We start from the raw sequence: 22,851 nt of genomic DNA on the forward strand, positions 1-22,851 counted from the left end.
CTGTGCCCCTTTTAAAGTAACAGCTCATCAAAGACTAAGACCTTATCTTTTCAGCTTCCTTTTTCCCCCCCACACAGAAGTGGCACACCTGGTAGCATCTACGATAGTAAATGGAGTAATAGCGAATAAGTGCTGTTTACTATGTGCCTGACACACCAAGATGAGAGCTCTGCACATATTAGCACATTTAATCCTTCCAACCACCCCTTAAATTAGCTACTATTTTTACCCTCATTGAACAAGTGAAAAAGGAGGGGCTTTAAGTAGGTGTTAAATGAATGAATGAGCTACCTAAAGAACATCATTTTAGCCCTTAAGGAACCATTTCACTAAGCAGTTAGGGCTATTAACTCAGGTACACTTCACCTTAGCATGTGCTACCGCTGAGAACACGAGCTATTCTATCAGGTATTTTATTCATTACTAAGTGATTTATGGTTATATCATCTATTTTATTTATTATTATTTTTTACTAGGTAAGGCATGCTTACTGCACACAATTCAAAAGGTACCAAAGGTATATAGTGAAACATAAGTCTCTCACCTCCCCTCCTCCTCCAGCCACTTGATTTTCCTCCCCATTTTTTTGTATATCCTTCCAGAGAGAGGAGGGACAAACACGTTAACGCATTTTACACAAAGGGTAGCATTTTATACACATTGTTCTGCAATTTGCTTTTCTTACCTAACAACATATCCTGGTGGCCACTTCATATCAGTACATACCGAGCTACCTCATTCTTCTTGAACACCTGCAGAGTGTCCCTTATTGAGGGACATGGAGGTTGTTGCAGTGGCCTAATTACGAAAAATGGTTCAGAGAGCGTTTTGCACATTCAGAGTGGACCTATACGATAAAATATTAGAAATGGAAAAGCTGGGACAAAGAGATGTATATTATTTATTAATTTAAAAAATTGAAATATTATTCACAACCATACCATTTGCTCTTTTAAAGCGTACAATTCAGTGGTCTTAGGTATAGTCACAAAATTGTGCAACCACCACCACTATCTAATTCCAAAACATTTTTATCTTCACAAAAGAAACCTCATACCCACTAGCAGCCAAAATATTTATTTTTAATTTTGACAGGTTTTGGCCAATTACTTCATCAAAATTAAAATAAATATCTTTTTGACTCACTTCTAGGAACTTATCCCACCACAATTCATGGAATCATATAGGTTTCTAGTTGCCCCGACCTCTTCCTCCCCACATATAATAGTATGTCATTGGTCTTATCTGAGAAGGTAAGTTCAAGTTCAGGAAAGAAAATGCACATATGCACCCCCACACACCATTCTGTTGCAACCTGCAAAGAAACTGGATCCTGGCACGCTTCCCACACTGACACATGCACCAGAAGTCCAGCCTGACCTACAGTCCTTGACATTCTTTTAGGGCATGCATGCTCTGTGCAAGGGAACACTACTGCTGTCCTAATTCTGACGAGGGCAAAGGCATTCTAGGGACCTCAGTGTTCTTAGCAGAAAATCGAAGACAGAATAGTCTTTCTCTGTGTTTGTTCTCAAATCCATGCACTGACACCATACCAGGTTGTTCTATCCTTGGATGACAGTCACTGGTCACCACTGCCAACAGTACCAGCAACAGGAAGCCAAATAAGGCCTACTTTGAATCACACCCCCTCCTCCCATCACCTGCCAGCCCCTGAAATGGACCCTGTGAGCTGCATGGCTTCCAGCCCCACACTGAGAACACAGCCAGCTAAGCACTGCTAGGTGCTTTCTTCTCCTTTCTTCCTTTCCCTCATGTGTTTTTATGAACATCCAAAGGGAAGATAATTAAAACCTGCAAGAAAACCGGCTGGCAGAGAAAAAGAAAATCTTGGTGACTTGGGGACGACGCCACATGTTTATGGGTGAGTTTTGTAAGTAACATGGCTATAAAAAGAGGCTCTTATAAATAAATGCCACATTCTTCAAAGCTCTATATAAACTACATTCTTTTTAAGGAGGGAGGGGGGAGCTACTCATACTCATGTTCCTTCCCCATCATTTCATTTCCAACAAGGGGAAAGGAATCCTAATTGTACAATTTCCTAGGAGTGCAGTAGTTATGGAGCCAAGGCTTTGCAGCAGCGTGCGCGTGTGTGTGCACACATGCACACACACACAGACACATACACACACGGGCAAGGAAGGAAAACAAGAAAGAAGAGAGGAAAAGGCACAGGAGGATCTTTACTTTGCACAGCAGAGGAGAACAAAGGAACAGAAAAGCAGGCATCTCGCCACCTCTGAGTGGGTCTTCTGGCTATTAAGCACACACCCTTTAACTCAAAAGACAGAAGTCCTGCCTTCCTTTCCGAGTGCTGAGTGCCCTCTGAACAGCACCAAGATTTGGGTGAGCCTGTGTAATCCCCTTTCAGTTTTCATCTGCTTTGCTGATTGTAAAGTGAAACAGAGCCGCTCGCCTCTCTGCGTGTGACACAGGCTTGAGGCACACACATTCCAGAGTGGCCTTCCACAGGAGCCAGCTGTGTGCAGGTAACTGAAGCCTGCCCTTAGCCTTGCTGTTAATAAGAGTAATTGGCACGCCACTGAGGGGCTGCTGGAGCGCTGTGATTTGCTCTGTACGGGGGTCTCCCCAGACCATATGCGCATGCAGCGGTGATAGAAATATTTTCCATATGAGCTCGCCTCTCACATGCTTAAGTGCTCCAGGCTGAGTGAGGCCGGCCCATTTGTCATTTACTCTACACAGTAAAAAATCAACAGGGGAGTTACGAACTTCAACTACAACTAGAGGGCAATGGTCTGCTTTCAGCTTCCAGCATCACTAACCCATTCAGTTCCTCCAGCTCCCATTCAAGACCTTGATCCCTCCACATGCTCAGAAAATATCTGCAGAGCAGAGGACATGGGTAACTAATGGGCTAAAAGCCTAAAACAAATGACCCGTTGCTACACGCCTCTGAGCCACATGTCTGTTTTGCACAGAGTAACAAGCCTGCTGAAACCACGCCTAGCCTTGCAGCCCGGGGTGGGGAGCGCCCAGTCTTCTTAGAAAAGGGAAAGTAATTACATTAGGCTTTCAGAGCCTGCTCCTTCCCGACAACGCCAACAAAAGGCAAAGCTGTGAAGTGGCCCCATGGCCTTTTTAGGAGATAGACTTTTCATTTGGCTTTTCAGAGAGGAAGATGGATTCGGAAAAAGGCTGTCTTTTCACTACTCAGGCATCAGTCTCTGAGACGTTTCATTGGGGTAAGGAGTAAAAGCAGTGGATGAGGTAAATTTGCTGAAGGCTTATTTAAGGTGAGGATGGATATACCTAAGCGCTTCCTTCTCCAGCCCATCTGAGCATCCCTTCCAATCTCTTTGCCTGAATCAAAAACTGGCTCCTAGAGGCATCTATGATGCTCAAAACTGTATCCAGCAAACATAAGAGCTAAACCAATGAGAATAAATCATCCTTGTGGGCCTTAAAGCACGCCTCCTTTCCATGGGAGATCTGGGCACACTCCTAGCCCTGTTATACATCACCATCCCTCTTCAAACCTGTGATACAGAGTTAAGTACAGATTTTTCAAGCACATCAAAGCAAAACAAGGAGACAAATGTGTTGCACAATAGTAAAGAAAAGCAATTCCTCTAGCATGCATATTCTCTCTGCAACACTGGAAAAAAATTCTCAAAAGGTAACAGCCCCTATCGAAATCTGACATGCACATTTTTTTTTTCTGCAATGGCAGAAGGAGAAATGTGCACACTCCAGGCATCTGTCACCAAGGCCATGCCAACTCCCCAGTGTGGCAACTGCACAGCAGCCTCAGAATGAGATTTTAGAAATTACAGGATTCTTCAAGAAGAAAAGAAGTTTTCCTATAAGAAAAGGCAAAGTAAACCTTAAAAAAGCAATATAAAGCATTACTCTTTGCACACCATAAAAACCCATTCCCTGATCCCTCTTGGTAGATAGAAGAGGAAATATAATGCTGACAAAAATACAACTTCTGACAAGATATTTTATTTGGCTTACCTCTCCCCCAGGTCTTGCTAACACTGCTGTTTGAACGTGGAGCAATGTTAATATCAGGTAGCTGACAAACATTATTACCCAAAGTTAGAACTACCCTAGAGGAGAACTCCGTCTGCCAAGTGCTAACAGCTAGCAGATGCACTTGTGTCTCGGGATTCCAGCCCCGGAGTTCTGCTAGGCACCGCGCTGGTTCCCTCTGCTCTCCCTCACTGTACTACCCGGAGCTCCGAGCTCAGCTTCTGCTCTGAAGAAAACTGGTAAGCTGATCTCTTCATGTAATAACTTCTCCCGGCTGGGGGAGGGGACAGGAGCCAGCTGGGAGCTGGGGGGCTGCCTTTAACAGAAAGCAGAAAGGGGAGGGACAGAAATGATCAATGTGGAGTTCTGCATCTGGTCTCATTCATGAAAAGGGCTCCAAGGTAAGCACTCCACATGCAGGGGGACGGCTCCTGCTTCATCAACTGAGGCAGGCGGACGCAGTGAACTGCGGCAGGATGAGCTTCAGGCTGGGAGCTGGAGAGCTGGGGCCTTCCTGGTCCAGGATCTGCTGCTGACAAGCTGTGTGTGCCTGCATAACTCGCCAACCCTCTCTGGGCCTCTGTTGGTTTTCTTACTGGTACAACCAAGGATTGGGTGGATGACCTCTGAGTGCCCTTTTAGTTCTGATTTGATGACTGCAGAAATCTAGGCAGTCAAAGACTACGTCATCAAGGGCAGCCTCGAAGGGGAAAGAAGTCACAAGAGTTCTGTGTGTTTAGGTCCTGATCATATGGACACAAATGGATGGGAACTGGGGAAGCCACTACAACCCCCTCTTGCTGGCTCCCTGGGTCACTGTGCCTAGCCAAGACCTTGAGGAGTTATTACAGACGATGTAAAAATAAATAGTAAACTGGGAACAAGTGAAGCCCAGGTGTCAGATGGCAGTGGCGCGGCACATTGAAAAGCAGGATAGTTTTAAAGAAATATCTCTGGGTAGAATCAGGTTGACCATCAAACGGGGATGGGGGCACAGAGAGCACAGAAGCAGACTGGGCAGCAGGTCTTGCTAATGCCCACAGTCCACTTGAGATATACCCTAAGTGGCCAGCTCTTACTGTGAAATAGTGGGGCTCATGGTTTAAAATGGGTTGAGAACCTACCAAATATTAATTCTGCTTAAAATGGGCACAAAGAACCATTCTGAGGTTTTTGGTGGCCATGCATGATGAGCACATGGTGCAATGGAAACAGCCTGGGGCCCTGGAATGCGGGACACATTGGTTCATACCCCAGTTCACAGACCCTGTGGGTCTGGGAGTGAGTATTTAACCCCACTGAGCCCCAGCTGCCCCATCTGTGAAATGCAGGAAGGCCATCTGATGGTTATGATGATTATCGATGAGGTCACCTAGGCACGAAACTTGGCACAGGTCCTGACACACAGTAAGTGCTAAACACATCGGCTTTCTCTTTGATTTGAAACAAATATCGGCGCTCAGTCCCAGAAAGTAAATTAATAAACACTTGAAAAGCCTCAGGTTGTGGGCATTTTCCTGCATTAACGAGGAAACTTTAAACCAAAGTGCAGTTGCTAGGCATCTTATAATGTTTATTATCACCAGTCACAGAGAATTACTAGTGGGGAGTTTCTTTTGGGGGGTGGATGAAGGGACTTACAATCCCTTTTTCCAGGACTGTAAGAGGCAGAAGGAATGGCGAAGATAATATCTCCAGTTAGAGAAAGGAAAAAGAATTTCTCCTCTTCCCCCTCCCTCTCTTCTTCCTCGTTATTATTATTGTTTGGCTTCGGGTCTATTCTGCTAGGAGAGGGAAGGGGCTCTGTCAGCTACTCAACAACCTCACCAGAAATGCAGGAATTGTCTAAGAAAGCCAAAGTTCTTGAAGGACCAGGGGCTTGTCTAGGGCAGGGTTTGGGGAACTTTCTGTAAAGGGCTGGATAGTAAACATTTTCAGCTTTACAGACCATATGGTTTCTGTGGCGACTACTCAACGCTGCTATTGTAGCACAAAAGCAGCCCTAGATGACACACACACAAAGGGGTGGGGCTGTGTTCCCATAACACTTGATTTACAGACACAGGCAGTGGGCCAGATTTGGCCGTAGTTTGCCACTGCCTGGTCTAGACACTTTCTAATCACTCTTCAGCCCACTGCAATCTGACTTTTGACCTCTCTGCTTCACTACAAGGGCTCTGGAAATGTCACCAATGGCCCCTGTATCATGAAATACAGAGGATAATTTTTCAGGGCCTATCTTATTTGACTTTTCTGCAGCATTATCCATGCCCTCCTTTCTAAAAAATATTGTGGTGAGATATACACAACATAAAATTTACCATTTTAACAATTTTTAAGTGTACAAATCAGAGGCATTAAGTATATTTACAATGTCATGTAACCATCTACCACTATCCTGTTCCAGAACTTTTTCATCATCCCAAATAGAAACTCTGTATTCATTAAATAATAACTCCCCATTCTTCCTGCCCCCAACTCCTGGTAACTTCTATTCAACTTTCTATGAATTTGTCTATTCTAGTTTCCTCATATAAGTGGAATCATACAATATTTGCCCTTTTATACTGGGCTTATGACACTTAGGATAATACTTTCAAGGTTCATACATGTTGTAGCATGTGTCAGAACTTCATTCCTTTTTAAGGCTGAATAATATTCCATTGTGATAATAATGTTCTCATTGTGATAATAACATTCACATTTTGTTTATCCATTCCTTTGTGGATTGACGTCTGGATTGTTTCCACCTTTTGGTTATTGTGAATAATGCTGCTATGAATATGAGTGTATAAAAGGGTCTGTCTGAATCCCTGTCATCAATTCATTTGGGTATACAGTCATGCCCTGCATAACGACATTTCAGTCAACGATGGGCCGCATATATGACAGTGGTCCCATAAGATTAGTACCATAGAGCCTAGGTGTGTAATAGACTGTGCTATCTGAGTTTGTGTAAGTGCACTCTATGTATACTTACACACAACAATGAAATCACCTAACAACACATTTCTCAGAGTGTATCCCTGTCGTTAGGTGACGCTTGACTGTAAACCAAGGAGTGGAATTGCCGGATCATATGATATCCTGTGTTTAACTCTGAGGAACCACCAAATCATTTTCCATAGCGGCAGCACTATGTTTCATTCCCACCAGCAATGCACAAAGGGTCCAATTTCTCCACATCCTTGCCAACACTTTTCTTTTCCACTTTTTTGATAACAGCCATCTTAAGGGGTGTGAAGTGCATATCTGTTTTTAAGAGCCACTCCGTTTCTTAGCTTCCAGAACACTGATCTCTAGTTTTCCTTTGCCTCTAACTAGCCAACATTCTTCGAGCACTAGGAGCCCAGCATTATTCTAAGAATTCTACAGTTAGTGTTTCCTATAATCCTGACAACAGCCTTATTAGATTAAATAACTCGCCCCACATGACACAATGGGTAGGTGGCAAAGCCAGTATTCTGGACCCAGCAGCCTGCCTCAATCACTTAGCTCTTAAAGACTACATTGCACTGTCACCACTTCTCTGGACATGTTCCAGTCTCCCTGCCACCTCTTGGGCCTAGCCCCTAAATGCCCGTGTTCTCAGCCCTCTCTCTGCTCTATCCACTCTCCTTGGTCATCTCATTGTTTCACTGGCCTCAACAACTCTTTACATGCCAATGACTCTCCACAACGGTCAATAGCCAGCTCTTCCTTCTGACCTGGGTGCCCAAACATCTAGTTGCCTAATGGAATACTTGGATCTCTCAAATGTACTCCAAACTCAATAGGTCTAAAACTGAACTAATGTTTCCCTGAAACCTGTTCTTTCTCTTGTTTTCTCCATCTCGGTGCATAACATCAATACCCATCTGATACCCAGAAGCTGAAAACTGGGTGTTATCTTGAGGTCTCTTACTCTCTCATCTCCTTATCCAAAGCATCACCAGGTATGATTGAGTTTCCATCTAGAGATCTCTCCAGTCTGTCCACAGCCTCAGATTCCTGCTGCCCCTACTCCCATCCAGGCCTCCACCACCCCAGGACCTCATAACCACCTCGCTCTAGTCTTTTCCCCTTCCAGTCTTCTTTCCCACCATAATCACTTGGATTCTCCTAAAATGTGCATGTAATCATGTCACTCCCTGATTCTTTTTTAAAAACTCTTTATTTTGAAAGAATTTTTTATTTACAAAACAGTTACAAAGGTAGCACAGAGTGTCACGGTATATCTTTACCCAGCTCCTTTTAATGTTAACATCTTAAATAACTATTGTGCATTTATAAAAACCAGGAGGTTAATATTGGCATAATAATATTAACTAAAACACAGACTTTATTTATATTTCCCCAGTTTATCCCCAAAAGTCTTTTTTCTGTTAGAGGACCCAATCCAGGATACCACATAGCATTTAGTCAACCTATCTCCTTAGTCTCTTCTGGTCTGTGACAGTTTCTCATCCTTTCTTTGCTTTTCATGACCTTGACTCTTTTACCAGTACTGGTCAGGTATTTTGTATAATGTTCCTCAAACTGGGTTTATCTGATGTTTTCTCGTGATTAGACTAGGGTTATAGGTTTTTGGAGAATCCCATAGAGGTAGAGTGCCCTTTTCATTACACTTGTCAGGGGCACCCTATTATCAACATGACATTACTGGTGACGTTAACGTTGATCACTTGGTCAAGGTGGTGTCTGCCAGGTTTATTCCGTGCAAAATTACTATTTTTCCTTTTCCATACCCTTTTCATTGGAAGTGAGTCAGCCAGTCCAGCGGAATTAAGCCCCACTTCCTGCAGGGGAGTTTCAAAGAATATTTGGACATATGTTAAAACAATCACAATAATTAATACATATTTTGGGGAGATACTTTGAGGCTATGCAAATATCCTGTTTCTCAAAGTTTCACCCACTAATTTGAATATTCATCAGTAGATCTTGCCTGCAGCAATTATTACTGTGCTCTAACAGTGATTTTCTGTTTCCCTCATGCCTTCTACATCTATTAATCAGAATTCATTGGTATGGAAGATTTGACCCTCCCACCCATTTATTTATTAATTCAATCACTTATTTATTCTTTGCTGCTGCTTAAAATCTGTTGATGACTCTCCATTAGAGATGAAGTCCAAACTCCTTCATATGACATTTGCAAGGCTGTTTGCAATCTGGTCTCTGTCCTTCCAGCCTCCTTCTCATCTTTTCCATTCACACAAATTCCACTCTCCAGACATCCTGAGCCACAAGAAATCATCCCCAAATGCCAAGTGCCCTTATGGCCCATGCCTTCCTTCACGCTAGCCCCTTTATCTAGAATGTCATTCCCACATCCTCATGGGGTTAGCTCATGTTACTCTTTGACTCTTGGAAAACTCAGCTCAAATTGTTTATAAACACCACATATTGGAAACCACCTAAATGCCCATCAGTAAAGACTAAATGAACACTTTGTGACATCCATAAAAGGTAATACTCTGCAGCAGTAAAATAAATAAAACAAAGAAAAAATTGAGCTTGTTTCCTATGTAATGATATGAAACATCTCCAAGATTTATTAAGCGAAAAAAGTAGGATGCATAATGGTGGTGGTTATTGTCCTGTTATTTGTGCATATGTTCCCAAGACTCTGCACATAGACAGCCTCACTCAGTGTGCACTGAGCAGGGACTGGATGCAAGGGAGGGTCATACAGGAAAGTCTCATCTGCTTATGATGGGAGGAGAGTTCTTCTAATGGTGTATCTTGATACCATGAAGGGGAAAACGAAAAGGAGAAATTCCCAGAAGGTCTATCTCTCAAGGATATGCAAATAATTTCCAACCTAACTTTTGGGTAACCTAGAAAGGGAAAATATACGAGAGTGGGGGAAATTGTGAGTATCAAAAAACAGGGAAAACAAATGTCTGAAGTCTAAACCACATATTTCATGTAAAACATAATCACGCACTTCTGTCTTAATAACAAAGAGTAACTCTCGAAGGCTATTTTATTTCCTGAAAGAATGTCTGTCCCTTTATGAAGGAAGAAGCAAGATGTAGCCTTCTCTACAGAGCTACATACTGTATGGCTAAACTGTTCACACTATGTTTATTGCTTGAAATATGCTTATGATGTGAGGAATAGGTGGGAAAAGTCTCTGTCAAGAACTCGGCTAACAGAAGCAGGTGTTAGTAATTAACTCTCCCTTTGTGTGGACGGAGAAGCTATTAAATAGCCAAGGAAGTGGTAATGAAGAAAGCAAAGGGAAGTTCTTTGCCCTGTTCTCCTTAAACATAAGGAAAATCATGAGAACCTACAGCAAAGGGAGTCATAACAGCTTCACATTTCTCTGGTTTCTGCCCGAAAGGGCTAAAGCCTGGCTGCACAGGCACCTGTAAGCAGCAGGGCAGCCGTGCACTTAGGCTGAGCATCTCGCAGCATCGCTGAAAGGAGGGCTATGTTTCTTGGCTCAGCTTTGAACTAGAGCCAGGAGCAGGGCCAGGGACACCATCAGGGAGATGCTCGCAAAAAGCGCACAGGCAGACTCATCCAAAGGCTGACAGCACGCGGGGGAATTAATTCCGAGAAAGCATCAGGACTGTTCTCAGGTTGACCGTATTCTTTATTTCAAGAATTTACTCTAAGGGGGCTGGCCCCGTGGCCGAGCGGTTAAGTTCGCGCGCTCTGCTGCAGGCAGCCCAGTGTTTCGTTGGTTCGAATCCTGGGCGCGGACATGACTCTGCTCATCAAACCACGCTGAGGCAGCGTCCCACATGCCACAACTAGAAGGACCCACAACAAAGAATATACAACTATGTACTGGGGGGCTTTGGGGAGAAAAAGGAAAAATAAAATCTTTAAAAAAAAAAAAAAAAAAAAGAATTTACTCTAAGGCAGAGGTCTCAAATCGTAGTCCCTGGATCAGCTGCATCAGCATCCTCAGGGAAATTGTTAGAAAGTCAAATATTTGGGCCCCACCCCAGACTTACTGAATCAGAAACTCTAGGGGTGGGGCCAGCTACAGTTTGAGAACCACTGCTCTAAGTAACAGTATTCTGTTTAGTAACCCTTAATTCAAATTGTATAACTTTAAAGTGTCATTTTATAAAAACATATTTTCTTAGAAAATGTGATTGTCAGATAGTAAAACATAGCATAAAGCTATAATTATTAAAACAGTGGCAAATACTACCAGTACAGGAATAGACAAATTATTTACAAAACTAAACATGGAAAAGGATTTAGTGGCAGTCAATGAGTTGCTTCAAATCTGCAAGGAAAGGATAGAAAAATTTTGGGCTTATGGCTAACCATTTGGGAAGTAAATAAAGTTATTCCCCTAATTTATACCATGTACCAAAAATAAATTGCAGGTACATTAAAGATGTTAATGCAAACAAGAGAAGTATGACAGCAGGAAAAGAAAATAGGTCAGTATTGCCATATTCTTGGAGTGGGGAAGGGTTTTTAACATAACTCTAACAAAGGCAGAAATCATAAAAGAAAAGATTTATACATTTATATATATACATTTAAGGTTCTGTAAATCAAAAATACCATAAACAAAATGAAAAGTCAAACGCACAGTAGAAAATGTATTTCACTTGTTTCTTTACTCAAAATGTCAGTATTTAATCATATGCTGGAACCTGGAGATACAGTGATCAGCAAAAGCAGACTCAATTCCTATCTTTATGGAGCTTACTGTCTGGTGCAGGAAGCTAACATTAATGAAACCCAACAAGTAAGTTTAAAATTGCAATGTGGAAAGGGCTGCAAAGGGAAGATATGTGGTGACATAAGAGGCTTGTCCTCATTAGGGAGATTGGCTTGCAGTAGGAGCAATAATGGCTTTCATGAGGACCTGAGAGGAAGCAGGTGTGGACGGATAGAGAGCAAGCAAGTGGGAGCACAGCATCGGATTAGGCTGAAGACAAAGGAACGGTCTATGACAAAGAGTTTTGTCCTTTTCCTAATGAGAATCTATTTTAAGGGCAGAGGCAGCAGTTACATGACTGGATTTGCGTTTTGCAAAGCCACTCTGTTTATGGAGAAAGGATAATTGGAGAGAGGCAACAGTCGAAGCTGGGAGACCAGTTAGAAGATTATGGCTATAGTCCAGATAAAAAAGGATAAGAGCTTAAACCAGGATGGTGGAAAGAAGTGAATAATTTCAAAGATAATTTACAAGATGTATAAGAGAAAAGGGTTTGTGTCCATAATATATTTTTTAAAAAATCCCGCACATCAGATAATGACAATTTTAATAGCAAAAAGCTGAAAGAAATGTCCAACCATACGGGAGTTGCTGAGTACACTATGGTATATCCAAAAAGAGAAACCCTATCCAATCATTTAAAGTGACCCTGTTTATGGGCACATTTTGATGTTATATTGATTTAAGATAAAAGTAAGCCATATAAATGGAAGAAGAGACGTTTCAGCAAATAGTGCTGGGATAACTGGATATCACCCAGAATGAAATTGGACCTCTACCTCACACCACACACATAAATTAACTCAAAATTGATCATAGACTGGCATGCAGAATAATGCCCCCAAAGATGTCCTTGTTTTAATCCTTAGAACCCATCAATATGTTAGTTACACGGCGAAGGGGAATCAAGTTGGCTAATCAGATGACTTTAACATAGGGAGATTATCTTGGAATATCCAAGTGGGCCCAAGGTAATCACAAGGGTCCTTAAATGTGGAAGAGCAAAGCAGAAGAGGAAGTTGGAGTAATTCAATGCAAGAAGAACTCGACCTGCCATTGCCAGCTTTGAAGACGAGAGCCATGAGCCAAGGGATGCAGGCAGCCTCTAGAAGCTGGCAAAGCCAAGAAGATAGGGGTTATTCCCTAGCTCCTCTGCAGGAATGCAGCCTTGCCAACACCTTGACTTTAGCCTGGTGAGATCCATTTCGGACTTCTGACCTCCAGAAATATAAGAAAATCAATTTGTGTTATATTAAACCACAAAGTTTGTGCTAGTCTGTTACAGCAGCCATAGGACACTAATACATAAAACTATAAAACTCCTAGAAGAAAAACTAAGAGTAACATCATGAGGTGATGTTTTCTCAGATGTGACACTGAAAAAACAAGAGACAAAAGAAAAAACTAAATGGGACTGCATCAAAATTAAAGACTTTTGTGCTGCTAATGATACCACCAAGAAAGAGCAAAAACAAGTCACAGAATGGGAGAAAATACCTACAAATAATATGTCTGGTAAGGGGCTTGTATCCAGAATATATTAAAAAATTCTTACAACTTAATAAAAGGACAAATGACCCAAGTGAAAAATAGGCAACAGACCTGAATAGACATTTCTCCAAAAAAGATATACAAATGGCCAATAAGCTCATGAAAAGATGCTCAACATCATTAATCATTAGGGTAATACAAATCAAAACTGCAATGAGAATCTACCTCATATCTACTAGTCAAAAGTACAGGTAATACCAAATACTGGTGAGGATGTGGGGAAATTGGAATGCTCGTATACGACTGGTGGTAACATAAAACGATGCAGCTGCTTTGGAAAACAGCCTGGCAGCTGCACCATAAAGTTCAAGGCAGAACTACCACATGACCCAGCAATTCCAATCCCAGGTATACACCCAGGAAAAACGAAAACATGGCCACACAAAGACGTGTACATGGATGCTCATAGCAACATTATTCATAATAGCCAAGAAGTGGAAACAATTCAAATGTCCATCACCTGATAAATAGATAAATAAAATGTGGTTTATCCATATAACAGAATATTATTTGGCAATAAAGAGAAATGAAGTGCTGATACATGCTACAACATGATGATCCTCAAAAATACACTAAGTAAAAGAAGCTAGTCACAAAAGATCACTTATTAAATGATTCCATTTACATGAATTGTCCAGGATAGGCAAATTTATGGAGACAGAAAGTAGACTGGTAGATTTCTAAGCCTGAGGAATGGCATCCTTAATATAATTCTATTTTCGGTAAACACAAAAGGTGATTACCATATTCTTGTTTATTAAATTTGCTAATTTTTTTTCTACAAGAGCAGCAGAGAAATACAGTAAAAAAAATTATTTTCACTTGGAAAAAATGGTGAATATAACAATAAAAATGGAAAAGACCATGAATAGTCAATTCACAAAAGATATACAATATGAAAATGGAACATGAAAAACAACTTAACATCAGGGTAACCAAAGAATTACAAAACCAAATAACATGTTCATCAATTCACTGGAAAATAATTTTTATGAATGATAAATACCCATTCTCTTGGGGAAGTGGGTAGTGTGATATAGGGCTGGTGAGAATGTAAATCGGAATAAGTGCTTCAAGAGCTGGGCTTCTCGAACTTCAATGTGCACACAGGTCACCTGGTCTCCTCAATGAAGAGCCACCAAAGTTACTTCTTACCCTGGACCCCTCTTTCTCCCTCAATCCCTAACCTTTCTTTACCTTTTACCTCTCTTTCCTCCCTCGCTCCTCCTGGCATGGGAGCTCAGGGGGCAGAAGCGCAGCAATGCTACACTGAGGCAGAGAGTTTTGACTTCTGTTAAGCTCAACTTGCTGGAACTTGCAACAATCTTGGCACTGACTGGAACGGGCCCCCAAGCCGCTGAAACAGCCATTTGGAAGACTGGTAGTCTGCTCTGCTGGGGTGTTCTCCAGCTCACATACAGAGCTCGTTCACTTTTTCATAATTTCTGCCAAGGGTGTTTTATTTTATTTTATTTTTTATTTTTTTTTTTAAAGATTTTATTTTTTCCTTTTTCTCCCCAAAGCCCCCCAGTACATAGTTGTATATTCTTCGTTGTGGGTCCTTCTAGTTGTAGCATGTGGGATGCTGCCTCAGCGTGGTTTGATGAGCAGTGCCATGTCCGTGCCCAGGATTCGAACCAACGAAACACTGGGCCGCCTGCAGCGGAGCGCACAGACTTAACCACTCGGCCACGGGGCCAGCCCCAAGGGTGTTTTATTTTTGTCTCCCCATAAAAAGCATTTGAAGAAGATAACTTGAAGGCTGTAGCTACCAGTAAAAAGTGGCAAGAAGAAGTCAACATAAATTATAAAAGTAGATACTATAACAGCACTGCTGTCTAGCACCAATCAGTGTTGGGTAAGCAGCCAAAGATAGTTTACAAGTCTCTGAGGGTGATGATTCATGTTCATAAGCATAATTCCAAAGCAAAATCCAATGAACCAAATCATTAAGAAAGGGGTCAAGGTTTCAATATTTATTGTGTATAGTATTTAATATTTATTATGCCAGGCGTTGGGCTGGGAGGTAGACATGATCCCCACTTAATCCTCAAATCCTATGGATTAAGCATCCCTCATTTTATGGTTGATAAAACTGAAGGCTGGGAAAGGTCCAATTATTTTCAGTATACTTTGTTTAAGAAACCGTAAAAGTATATAGGCTACTTAGAAAAATTTTAATTATCTAATTTCTCAATTTCTAATAATTTAGAAAAAAACTACTGTATTTCTCCCTTCCCAGCCCAGCACCTGGCATCAGGAGTGTTTAATCCAATCTAAAACAATAAAAGTAGTTAATCACTAACCCTGGCTTTCGGCTGAGCCTATCAGGCAAATCAAATAGCCTTCTTGCTGACAGAGAACCTTGTTCCATATTTCTTACGATCAATATACACACCATATTTTGAGTAGATAGACTATACAGTGAGTTTTAAAGCAACTACGAAATTGATTTTCCCACAGTAACAAAATATAAAATGGTGCTGTCACGTTCAAAAGTATGTCAAGTGCCATCATAATGGGAAAGTTTTTAAAATGCACCTCGTGTTTCATCAAATGTATTAGTTAAGGTAATGCTAGCTGCTGTAACAGAAAAGCCTTGAGGCTTTAATGGCTTAATACAAAGAGAGTTTATTTCTTGTTTGGGTAAAGTCCAGATGGTGGGGCAAGCACTGCTCTGCTCTACACGGCCACTTAGGGACCCAGGCTGTCAGAGGCTCTGCCTGCTTCAACACGTGGTTCCCAGGGTCACTCTGGACATCGACGTCCACTGATAGATGGGGAGGGGAGAAAGTGGAGGATTGTCAGGAATGGTCCACCTTCCACTGGCCACATTCAACTTCAAGAAGGCTGGGTAATACAACCTAGCTCTGGACCCAGGAGAAAAGAGTCACAGGTTTGGCAAATACCAAAACAGTCTGCCATGGTAGTCAAGACCTTCCGTAGGAGAGAGTTCATCGCTATCACCTGTTTTATATAAAAGTGTGATGTATATTTGTACTAAGGTGACCATGAATAGCCCAGACTCCATACTGTCTACGAAGCCTAAACATTTGCTTTATATCCAGATTTGCCCCTGCCTCTGCTTCATCTACATCCAGTCAAGAAATCTGATGAATTCACTAAAGAAGCATGTCTCATCATCCCCATCAGTTGATGCGCAGATGTTTCAGTTTCAAAAACAGAAGCTGCAGCCCAGTGGGGAGTTATTGCTTACATTACGGGGTGCAGAGAGGCAGGGAAATGAACACTTATTGAGTGCCTATTCTATGCTGGTGCTTGATAGATAGGATCTTTTCTGATTTTCATAACCATGGAGGAAGGAATTTTAATTCCATTTTCCAGATATGAAGGCTGAGGCTCACAGAAGTAAACAACTCTGCAAGGTTACAGTTGTAGTAAGAAGCGGACCTGGTCTGAATGTTGTCCAAATCCATGTACTTTCCACCATCCCCCTGCCTCCCACGGAGCCGAGGGCTCTTAGGGCACACTGGCGGGTGCCTGGAATAGGAAGTTCCTGACAACACCCTCCAGGGCAGCTCCTGATGATCTTAAGGGCCCCAAATTTCAGTCAAGGAGCCCTGTCTACCACAAAAACACCCCAACATATGGGCAAGAGCACTCGCCTCTAATCCTTATCACCAACCTTGACAGTGGGAGAGATGGAGGAATGAGGGGGAGTTTCCAGGTTAGCTGCCCTCCATTTTCAACTTTTGTGGTTTCTAGCAATAATCACTTTGGAAGACTGGATATTTGCCTGAGAGCAAGAGACTTTGAAGAACTCTTCAGTCTTACTTAAGGCCATTTTCCCAGGCTTACACCTAGGACATATAAGGTAAAATATTATCATATAAATGGAAACATGGGTTGAAACTTTAGAAATCTGAATAATGTCAATGAAGAAAAGCAGCAAAATTTGAAGAAGATCCAAAATAAGAATCACAAACATGAACTGAGGTGTGTGTGTGTGTCAGAGCCTAAGTGACGTTATCGGGAATAGATCAATGGTTTGTAATAGATCAGTTTTGTGTGTGTGTCTATAACACACTTTCAAATACTTAAATTTTTGGCTGTCCATTTGAAGGGCTTTAATGGTGAACACTGATTATGAAAAAAGAAAGCTTTCGGAGGTTCCAAAAACTTCCCACACTTGTCACATTATTCACTTCTGTTGCCCCCCTTTTGAGAAGAATTCTTTACTGCTCTCACCACATACTTTTTTAAATTCACAAGAAGTGTTTGCATAGTTCAATAAATGGCCATTTTTCATATGTGCTGACTTGAGGTGACGCTGTGCCTCTTATCTCCTGGCACAGAAAACTGTGCCACGTCCCATAACCTGCTTAGTTCCACACACCATCTGATAGACACCATAAGAGAATCTACTCTAAATTGAAGCAAAAATAAACTTTACATCCAGATCAAAATTTGGCAGAATACCCAGGTGCCACTGCTATGCAATAACCCATCACTGGCTCTAGATACTCACGTCACCTAATTGGAAATGTGTCCAATAAAAGTCATGACATTTGCACAAGTGAAGTATTAAGCTCCCTTTCACATATACAGTCCTTCATCCAGCCCATAAACATGCCAAGAGAGGTTCAACATCATGTTTCAAATGCAGCACTGAAAAAATAGTTTCTTTCAGGAAGAAAAAACCAAACCACAACATTAAAAAGGAATCACTAAACTAAACCTAAGAACAGTGCAATAAAACTGCCAAGAACGACCGGCATTTCTGTCTACTCGGTAGACTTCTAAGTAACCGTCTCCCAACAAGAAAGAAGCAACTTGAAAATATTCTGCCTGTGCCAGTGACGTGTGATTTAAGAGAGGAAATACTTAGGGGCTTAAGAGACCTTTGCAGGGAGCCTGGAAGCTGGCTACAAATTTGGAGACATTTGCATTCCCTGGAATCTAGGCTCATTTCTCTCTGGGAACCACCAGGATGTAGAGTCCATAAACTGTGATTTTAGAAGGTCCCTGAAGCGGGTGATGAATCAGAACAAAATGAAACTCAGTGTGAGTAGGGAGCAATTTATCGTGGCTTTGTCCCTAGTATACAGGGGAAAATTCAGACATTTGCAATGAAATAGTGATGGGTCAGTGAAAACATTTTAAAACGTGATAATGTATCCAGGAGCAAAAACGTAGGTGAATAAAAGTGGTTCTCATTTCCTTAGCTCAATCAATTCGGCTGCTATTTCCTGGGCTCTGCAGTGTGCCAGGCGCTAGGAACTTCTGGATGAATGAGACAAAGTTCTGCGCTCCAGAAGCTCAAGTTCTTGAGGGAATCGGGAGTGCACTGAGTCTGTAGCAGAGATGTGAAGGCAGAGCTACAGTCTATCAGATTACCTCACCGGCGCTCACCGGGGACCAGGCTTTTCTACTGCACTTATGGGACCAGCGAGATTTCTCTGCTTCTCAAAAATCCCAACCAATTTTGACTTTTCAACATGATTTAGGATGTAGACTTCTGTGTCTGGGCCCTGGTTTTCTCAGAGTTGGAATGTTGTATCCATGGACTGCGATAACAGTAGTCAGTTATTTCTAACTCAGTGCTTTGGGAAAATATCCCACTAATACATAAAATCTTTGCACGAAGTTCTTTCTGCACTGTAAATCTGTATAACCGACTCTCGACCTCACAGTTTGAATAAACTTATCCCCGGGCACTTTTCAACCACCGTCTCCCCGCATGGCTCTGAGCCCAGGCCTGACCTTGTCCAGTTCTGTATCCTCCACTGCCTTTTGAATATTTCCATTTGCAAGTCTTACCAACATTTGAAACCCAAAACATCTACAATTAAATTTGTAATTTGGTGGTTATGAATGTCAGTTTTAACATTAGACTGCTTGAAGTCAAATTCTGGTCATACCACACACCAGCTATGTGCCTTGGGCAAGTAATTTAATCTCTATGTGCCTCATGTTCCCTATCTATAAAGTTCGACGACTGATGGTCCTTAGGGCTGTCATGAAAATTAAATGAGATATTACGTGTAAAACACTTAACGTGTGGTGCCTGACACACACCAAGAGCTCAGTAAATATTTGCTCTTTTTACTATTCCTTGCAAAATTGATGCCTCTATTTCTGTCAATGGTACTAACCATTCTTGTCTATGTGAGGCAAGGAGTGCTAAAGATTGGAGGGTCCGGGATTACTGAGGTGGGGTAGGGGGTTCAGCTGAGCTCTTGGACACCCCTTTCCATGCCTGGAGATGGAGGGAGTGGGTGGGGAAGGTCTTTGAGGTATAAAGCAAGAAGGACTCACAGCTCATCCCCAGCGTCCTCCTGCGCTCAGCGCAGCCATTGCTAATCATTTACAGCACTCCTCCCGGCATCCTTCCCCAGCAGGAGAGTCGCCATCCAGCAGATCACAGTGAGCACAGTGGTTGAAATTTATGGACCACTCCTCCTCTAAAGCGAAAGCTTCTCCTGTCAAGAAGATACCAGAAAAAGAAGAACCCAAACCATAGGACGGTCCCACGGACTATTAAAGTCAAAGACAGCTGTGCAAGCCTTTGAGTGGCTTCTGCCAACTGCTGGCAGTCCCTGTGTCTATCCTTGTTGCTGGCGGGGGTCTCAGGAAATAAACCCGGCCCTCAACAGACCATCTGACTCAAGTTTTCTTCACTCCATCTTTCTGTCCCTTGTTTGCATTTTCTTTCCTCCCTCATCCCTATCTCAGAGGGCGGGGAGGGCTAGAGCAATGTTTTCCAGGGATTTATGGACCATTTGTCCTTTGAGATAATCCAGGTAAAACAGGTCCACGGTCAAATAGGTTTGGGAAAGGCTGTCTCCCACAAACCCCCCTTTCGGGCCACAATATACACAAGCACGCTAAAGGCTTAGAGAAGTGCTGCTGAAGAGAAGCCTGTTCAATCCTGTTTCATCCAGTGTGTCCCAGATGTGTGGGCCTATTGAAGCGTTTCCCTCACACATCACCTACTGGCATTCCAAGATCCATTGTCCCACGGCACACATTTTTGGGAAACATGCTTTAGTGACAAATTACACATTTCTTTTTCTTTTATTCACCACACACATATTGATCGAGTCCTGGCAAATTCTTTCATCAAATGTCTGCTTATTCCACTTCCTCTCCTTTATTCCCATGGCCTCCACCCTGATCCAGGTCCTCATTTCCTCAGTTCTGGACCCAGAGCACCCAGTGAGCCCAGTGTCTTCACCCAACCCTTGCCATCCTACTCCCCCGTCAAACTGTCTTCCAGATACATCAATGTCACTGTAATGGGTTGAATGGTGGTCCCCCAAAAGGTATGCCCATGTCCCAATCCCCAGAACCTGTGTATGTGACTGCCGGGGTTCAGGAAACATTAGCCCATAATATGGCACCTTGGCATATTAAATATTTTAAGCTAAAGAAATTTGAGAAATGATAGGTGCAGGAAGGACTCTCTGATCTTCCCCTGAAGCAGCTCATAAGACCCTCATGTGAGAGGTGCCCTCCCCGTACCCGGAGGGAGGAGCACCTCTACCTCCAAGACGGAGGGACGCTGAGAGAAATCTGAAGGAACAAGCCTTGCTAAATTTCCTCCCGTTTACTACTCTCAGCTCGTACCCCTTTTTGTCATATCACATTTTTCCACAACTCTCCACTCTTCATGGAATCTGGTATTAGATTCTGGATTAGGAATCTGGTAAAGATACTTAGGTTTAACTGTTTCTTTGGGTCTTCATTTCCTTAAGGGCTTTGGTGTCATGTAAAACTTATATTAAATAAATTTTTATGCTTTTCTCTTATTAATCTGTCTTTTGCTATAGGGTCCGCAGCTGAGAACTTAGAAGAGTAGAAGGAAAAGATGTTTTTCCTCCCTTACATGACTTTATTTGGAAAAAATGTCTTTGCAGATGTAATTAAGGATCTCAAGATGAGATCCTTTTGGATTATCTGGATGAGGTCTAAATACAATGACAAATGTCCTAATCAGAGACACAGAGAGGAGAGGAGAAGGGCATGTGAAGATGGAGGCAGAGATTGGAGGGACCCAGCCCAGCCCATGCACCACCTGGATCCACCAAAAACTGGAAGAAGAGAGGATTAATTCTCCCCTAGAGCCTTTAGGGGGGTACAGCCCTGCCGACACCTTGATTTTGGATGTCTGGTCTCCAGAACTGTCGGAGAATAAATTTCTGTTGTTTAAGCCAAGTTTGTGGTACTTTGTTACGGCAGTCATAGGAAATGAATACAGTCATCATGCCATCTTTTTACTCATTTCCAGAAATGAAGCAACATGAACTAATGCTGATTTACCCCAAAGTGTTGATTCCTCTGTTCCCATCACATACTAGGTAACAAAGTATGACCATCATTGTGGTGGTACACCCATGTGTGATGTTACAGTGCAAGGGAGCCTTCTAGAAGCCTTCTAGAGGCTTCTGGAAGCCTCGTTAAGTTGCTGGCTCTGAACTCTCCAACTTTGGAACTTAGTAGATCTTTCTTTTCACCTCTCAGATTTACTGCCACAATGCCTGCTCCCTCACTAAATAGCATTCGAAGATAGATGCCCACAAACTCTGCCAATGAAACCTTTTGGTTCCACTTAGAGACACAGAGGTGTTAAATCATATATACCAGGAGGCACACAGAAAGTAAATGAAAATTCTGGGTCTGCTTGTTGTCTTTGCTTGTATTTCTCTTCCCCAGATTCAGTCATTCAGTCCCACCCAATGTTTATTGAGCACAAACTAAGTGACAACTATATCCAGAACTGGTTACATTTAAGCATGAAATTATGACTATACTGCTTTCAATCAATGAGTGATATTTTCTTCTTTCCCAAACACTCAGCCTGAAACTACAGGTTCCTTTTATTGCCATATGCCCTGGACTTCCCTCATCCCCACTCCTAACCCCACACCCTCAAAGAGAACTGACTTTTATGGGTGGCCTTTGCATGCCTTAGACTGGGGAGGCAGCCCAGAGGACAGTTCTGAGTTTGCTTCTACTAAGGCTTTACAGTATAACATATTGGCTAATCTAAAGAAATATTGACTGTCAATAATATGTAATAATGAATACATAGTAATACTAATAAATTTGGGGAGGTTTAAAGACATAAACAAAATGTACATCTAATACATAGGATTTTATTTCAGATGGAAAAAAGTGCACTGTGGTAGGAATTTGAGGTCCAAGGCCTGGCTCTGCCATGTTTCAGCTGGGTGGTCTCTCTGGGTTCCATCACTCCCTCTTAAGAAGTAGGTAGGCCTCAATGATCTGCAGAGCCCAAGTCCATGTCAGTTGTAGGTGAGCATCATCATAACAGTGTGCCATGACGAGGATCTGAAAGTTATGTGAATGTGGTCAAGACTTTAGGCCCTTAACTCCCAAGGAATGTGTTACACAAAGAGACACAGACTAGCTCATCATGCAGGTAGTTATATCTGTTCTCTACCAGCTTTTGTAATCATTCCTTCAAACAATGATCCCTTAAGAACAAGGATCTCATCTTATTCATTTTGATGTTTGGAGCCTGGAACCCAGTAGGCATTTAATACACTTTTGTACAACAAATGGACAGATGTCTATTATTTATGACATTTTTCTCCAAGGAGCTCAGAAGG

General features: G+C 42.2%; 1 protein-coding gene and 1 long non-coding RNA gene across 7 annotated transcripts in view; one reads left to right on the top strand and one right to left on the bottom strand.

Annotated features, from left to right (window-relative positions):
* THSD4 (thrombospondin type 1 domain containing 4) overlaps positions 1-22,851 on the bottom strand; it is a 551,036-nt gene that overhangs the window by 187,017 nt on the left and 341,168 nt on the right. Inside the window, exon 1 of one of the 5 annotated variants that reach the window (XM_023654498.2) lies at positions 4,006-4,146. The exons of the other annotated variants lie outside the window; for them this stretch is intronic. Coding sequence (XP_023510266.1) covers positions 4,006-4,077 — 72 coding nt within the window. The 5' untranslated portion in view covers positions 4,078-4,146. Of the gene's footprint in view, positions 1-4,005; positions 4,147-22,851 lie in introns of those variants that run through there. 5 annotated transcript variants of the gene reach the window in all.
* LOC138917507 (uncharacterized) lies at positions 1,720-21,433 on the top strand. Of its 2 annotated transcripts, none has more exons than XR_011425688.1 (3): positions 1,720-1,885; positions 4,017-4,262; positions 21,049-21,433. It is a non-coding gene; the product is annotated as an uncharacterized lncRNA (long non-coding RNA). The 2 variants fall into 2 exon arrangements; XR_011425691.1 differs by lacking the exon at positions 1,720-1,885 and adding an exon at positions 3,063-3,230.

The sequence above is a fragment of the Equus caballus genome, chromosome 1 (assembly GCF_041296265.1).
Source record: "Equus caballus isolate H_3958 breed thoroughbred chromosome 1, TB-T2T, whole genome shotgun sequence".
NCBI lineage: Eukaryota > Metazoa > Chordata > Mammalia > Perissodactyla > Equidae > Equus > Equus caballus.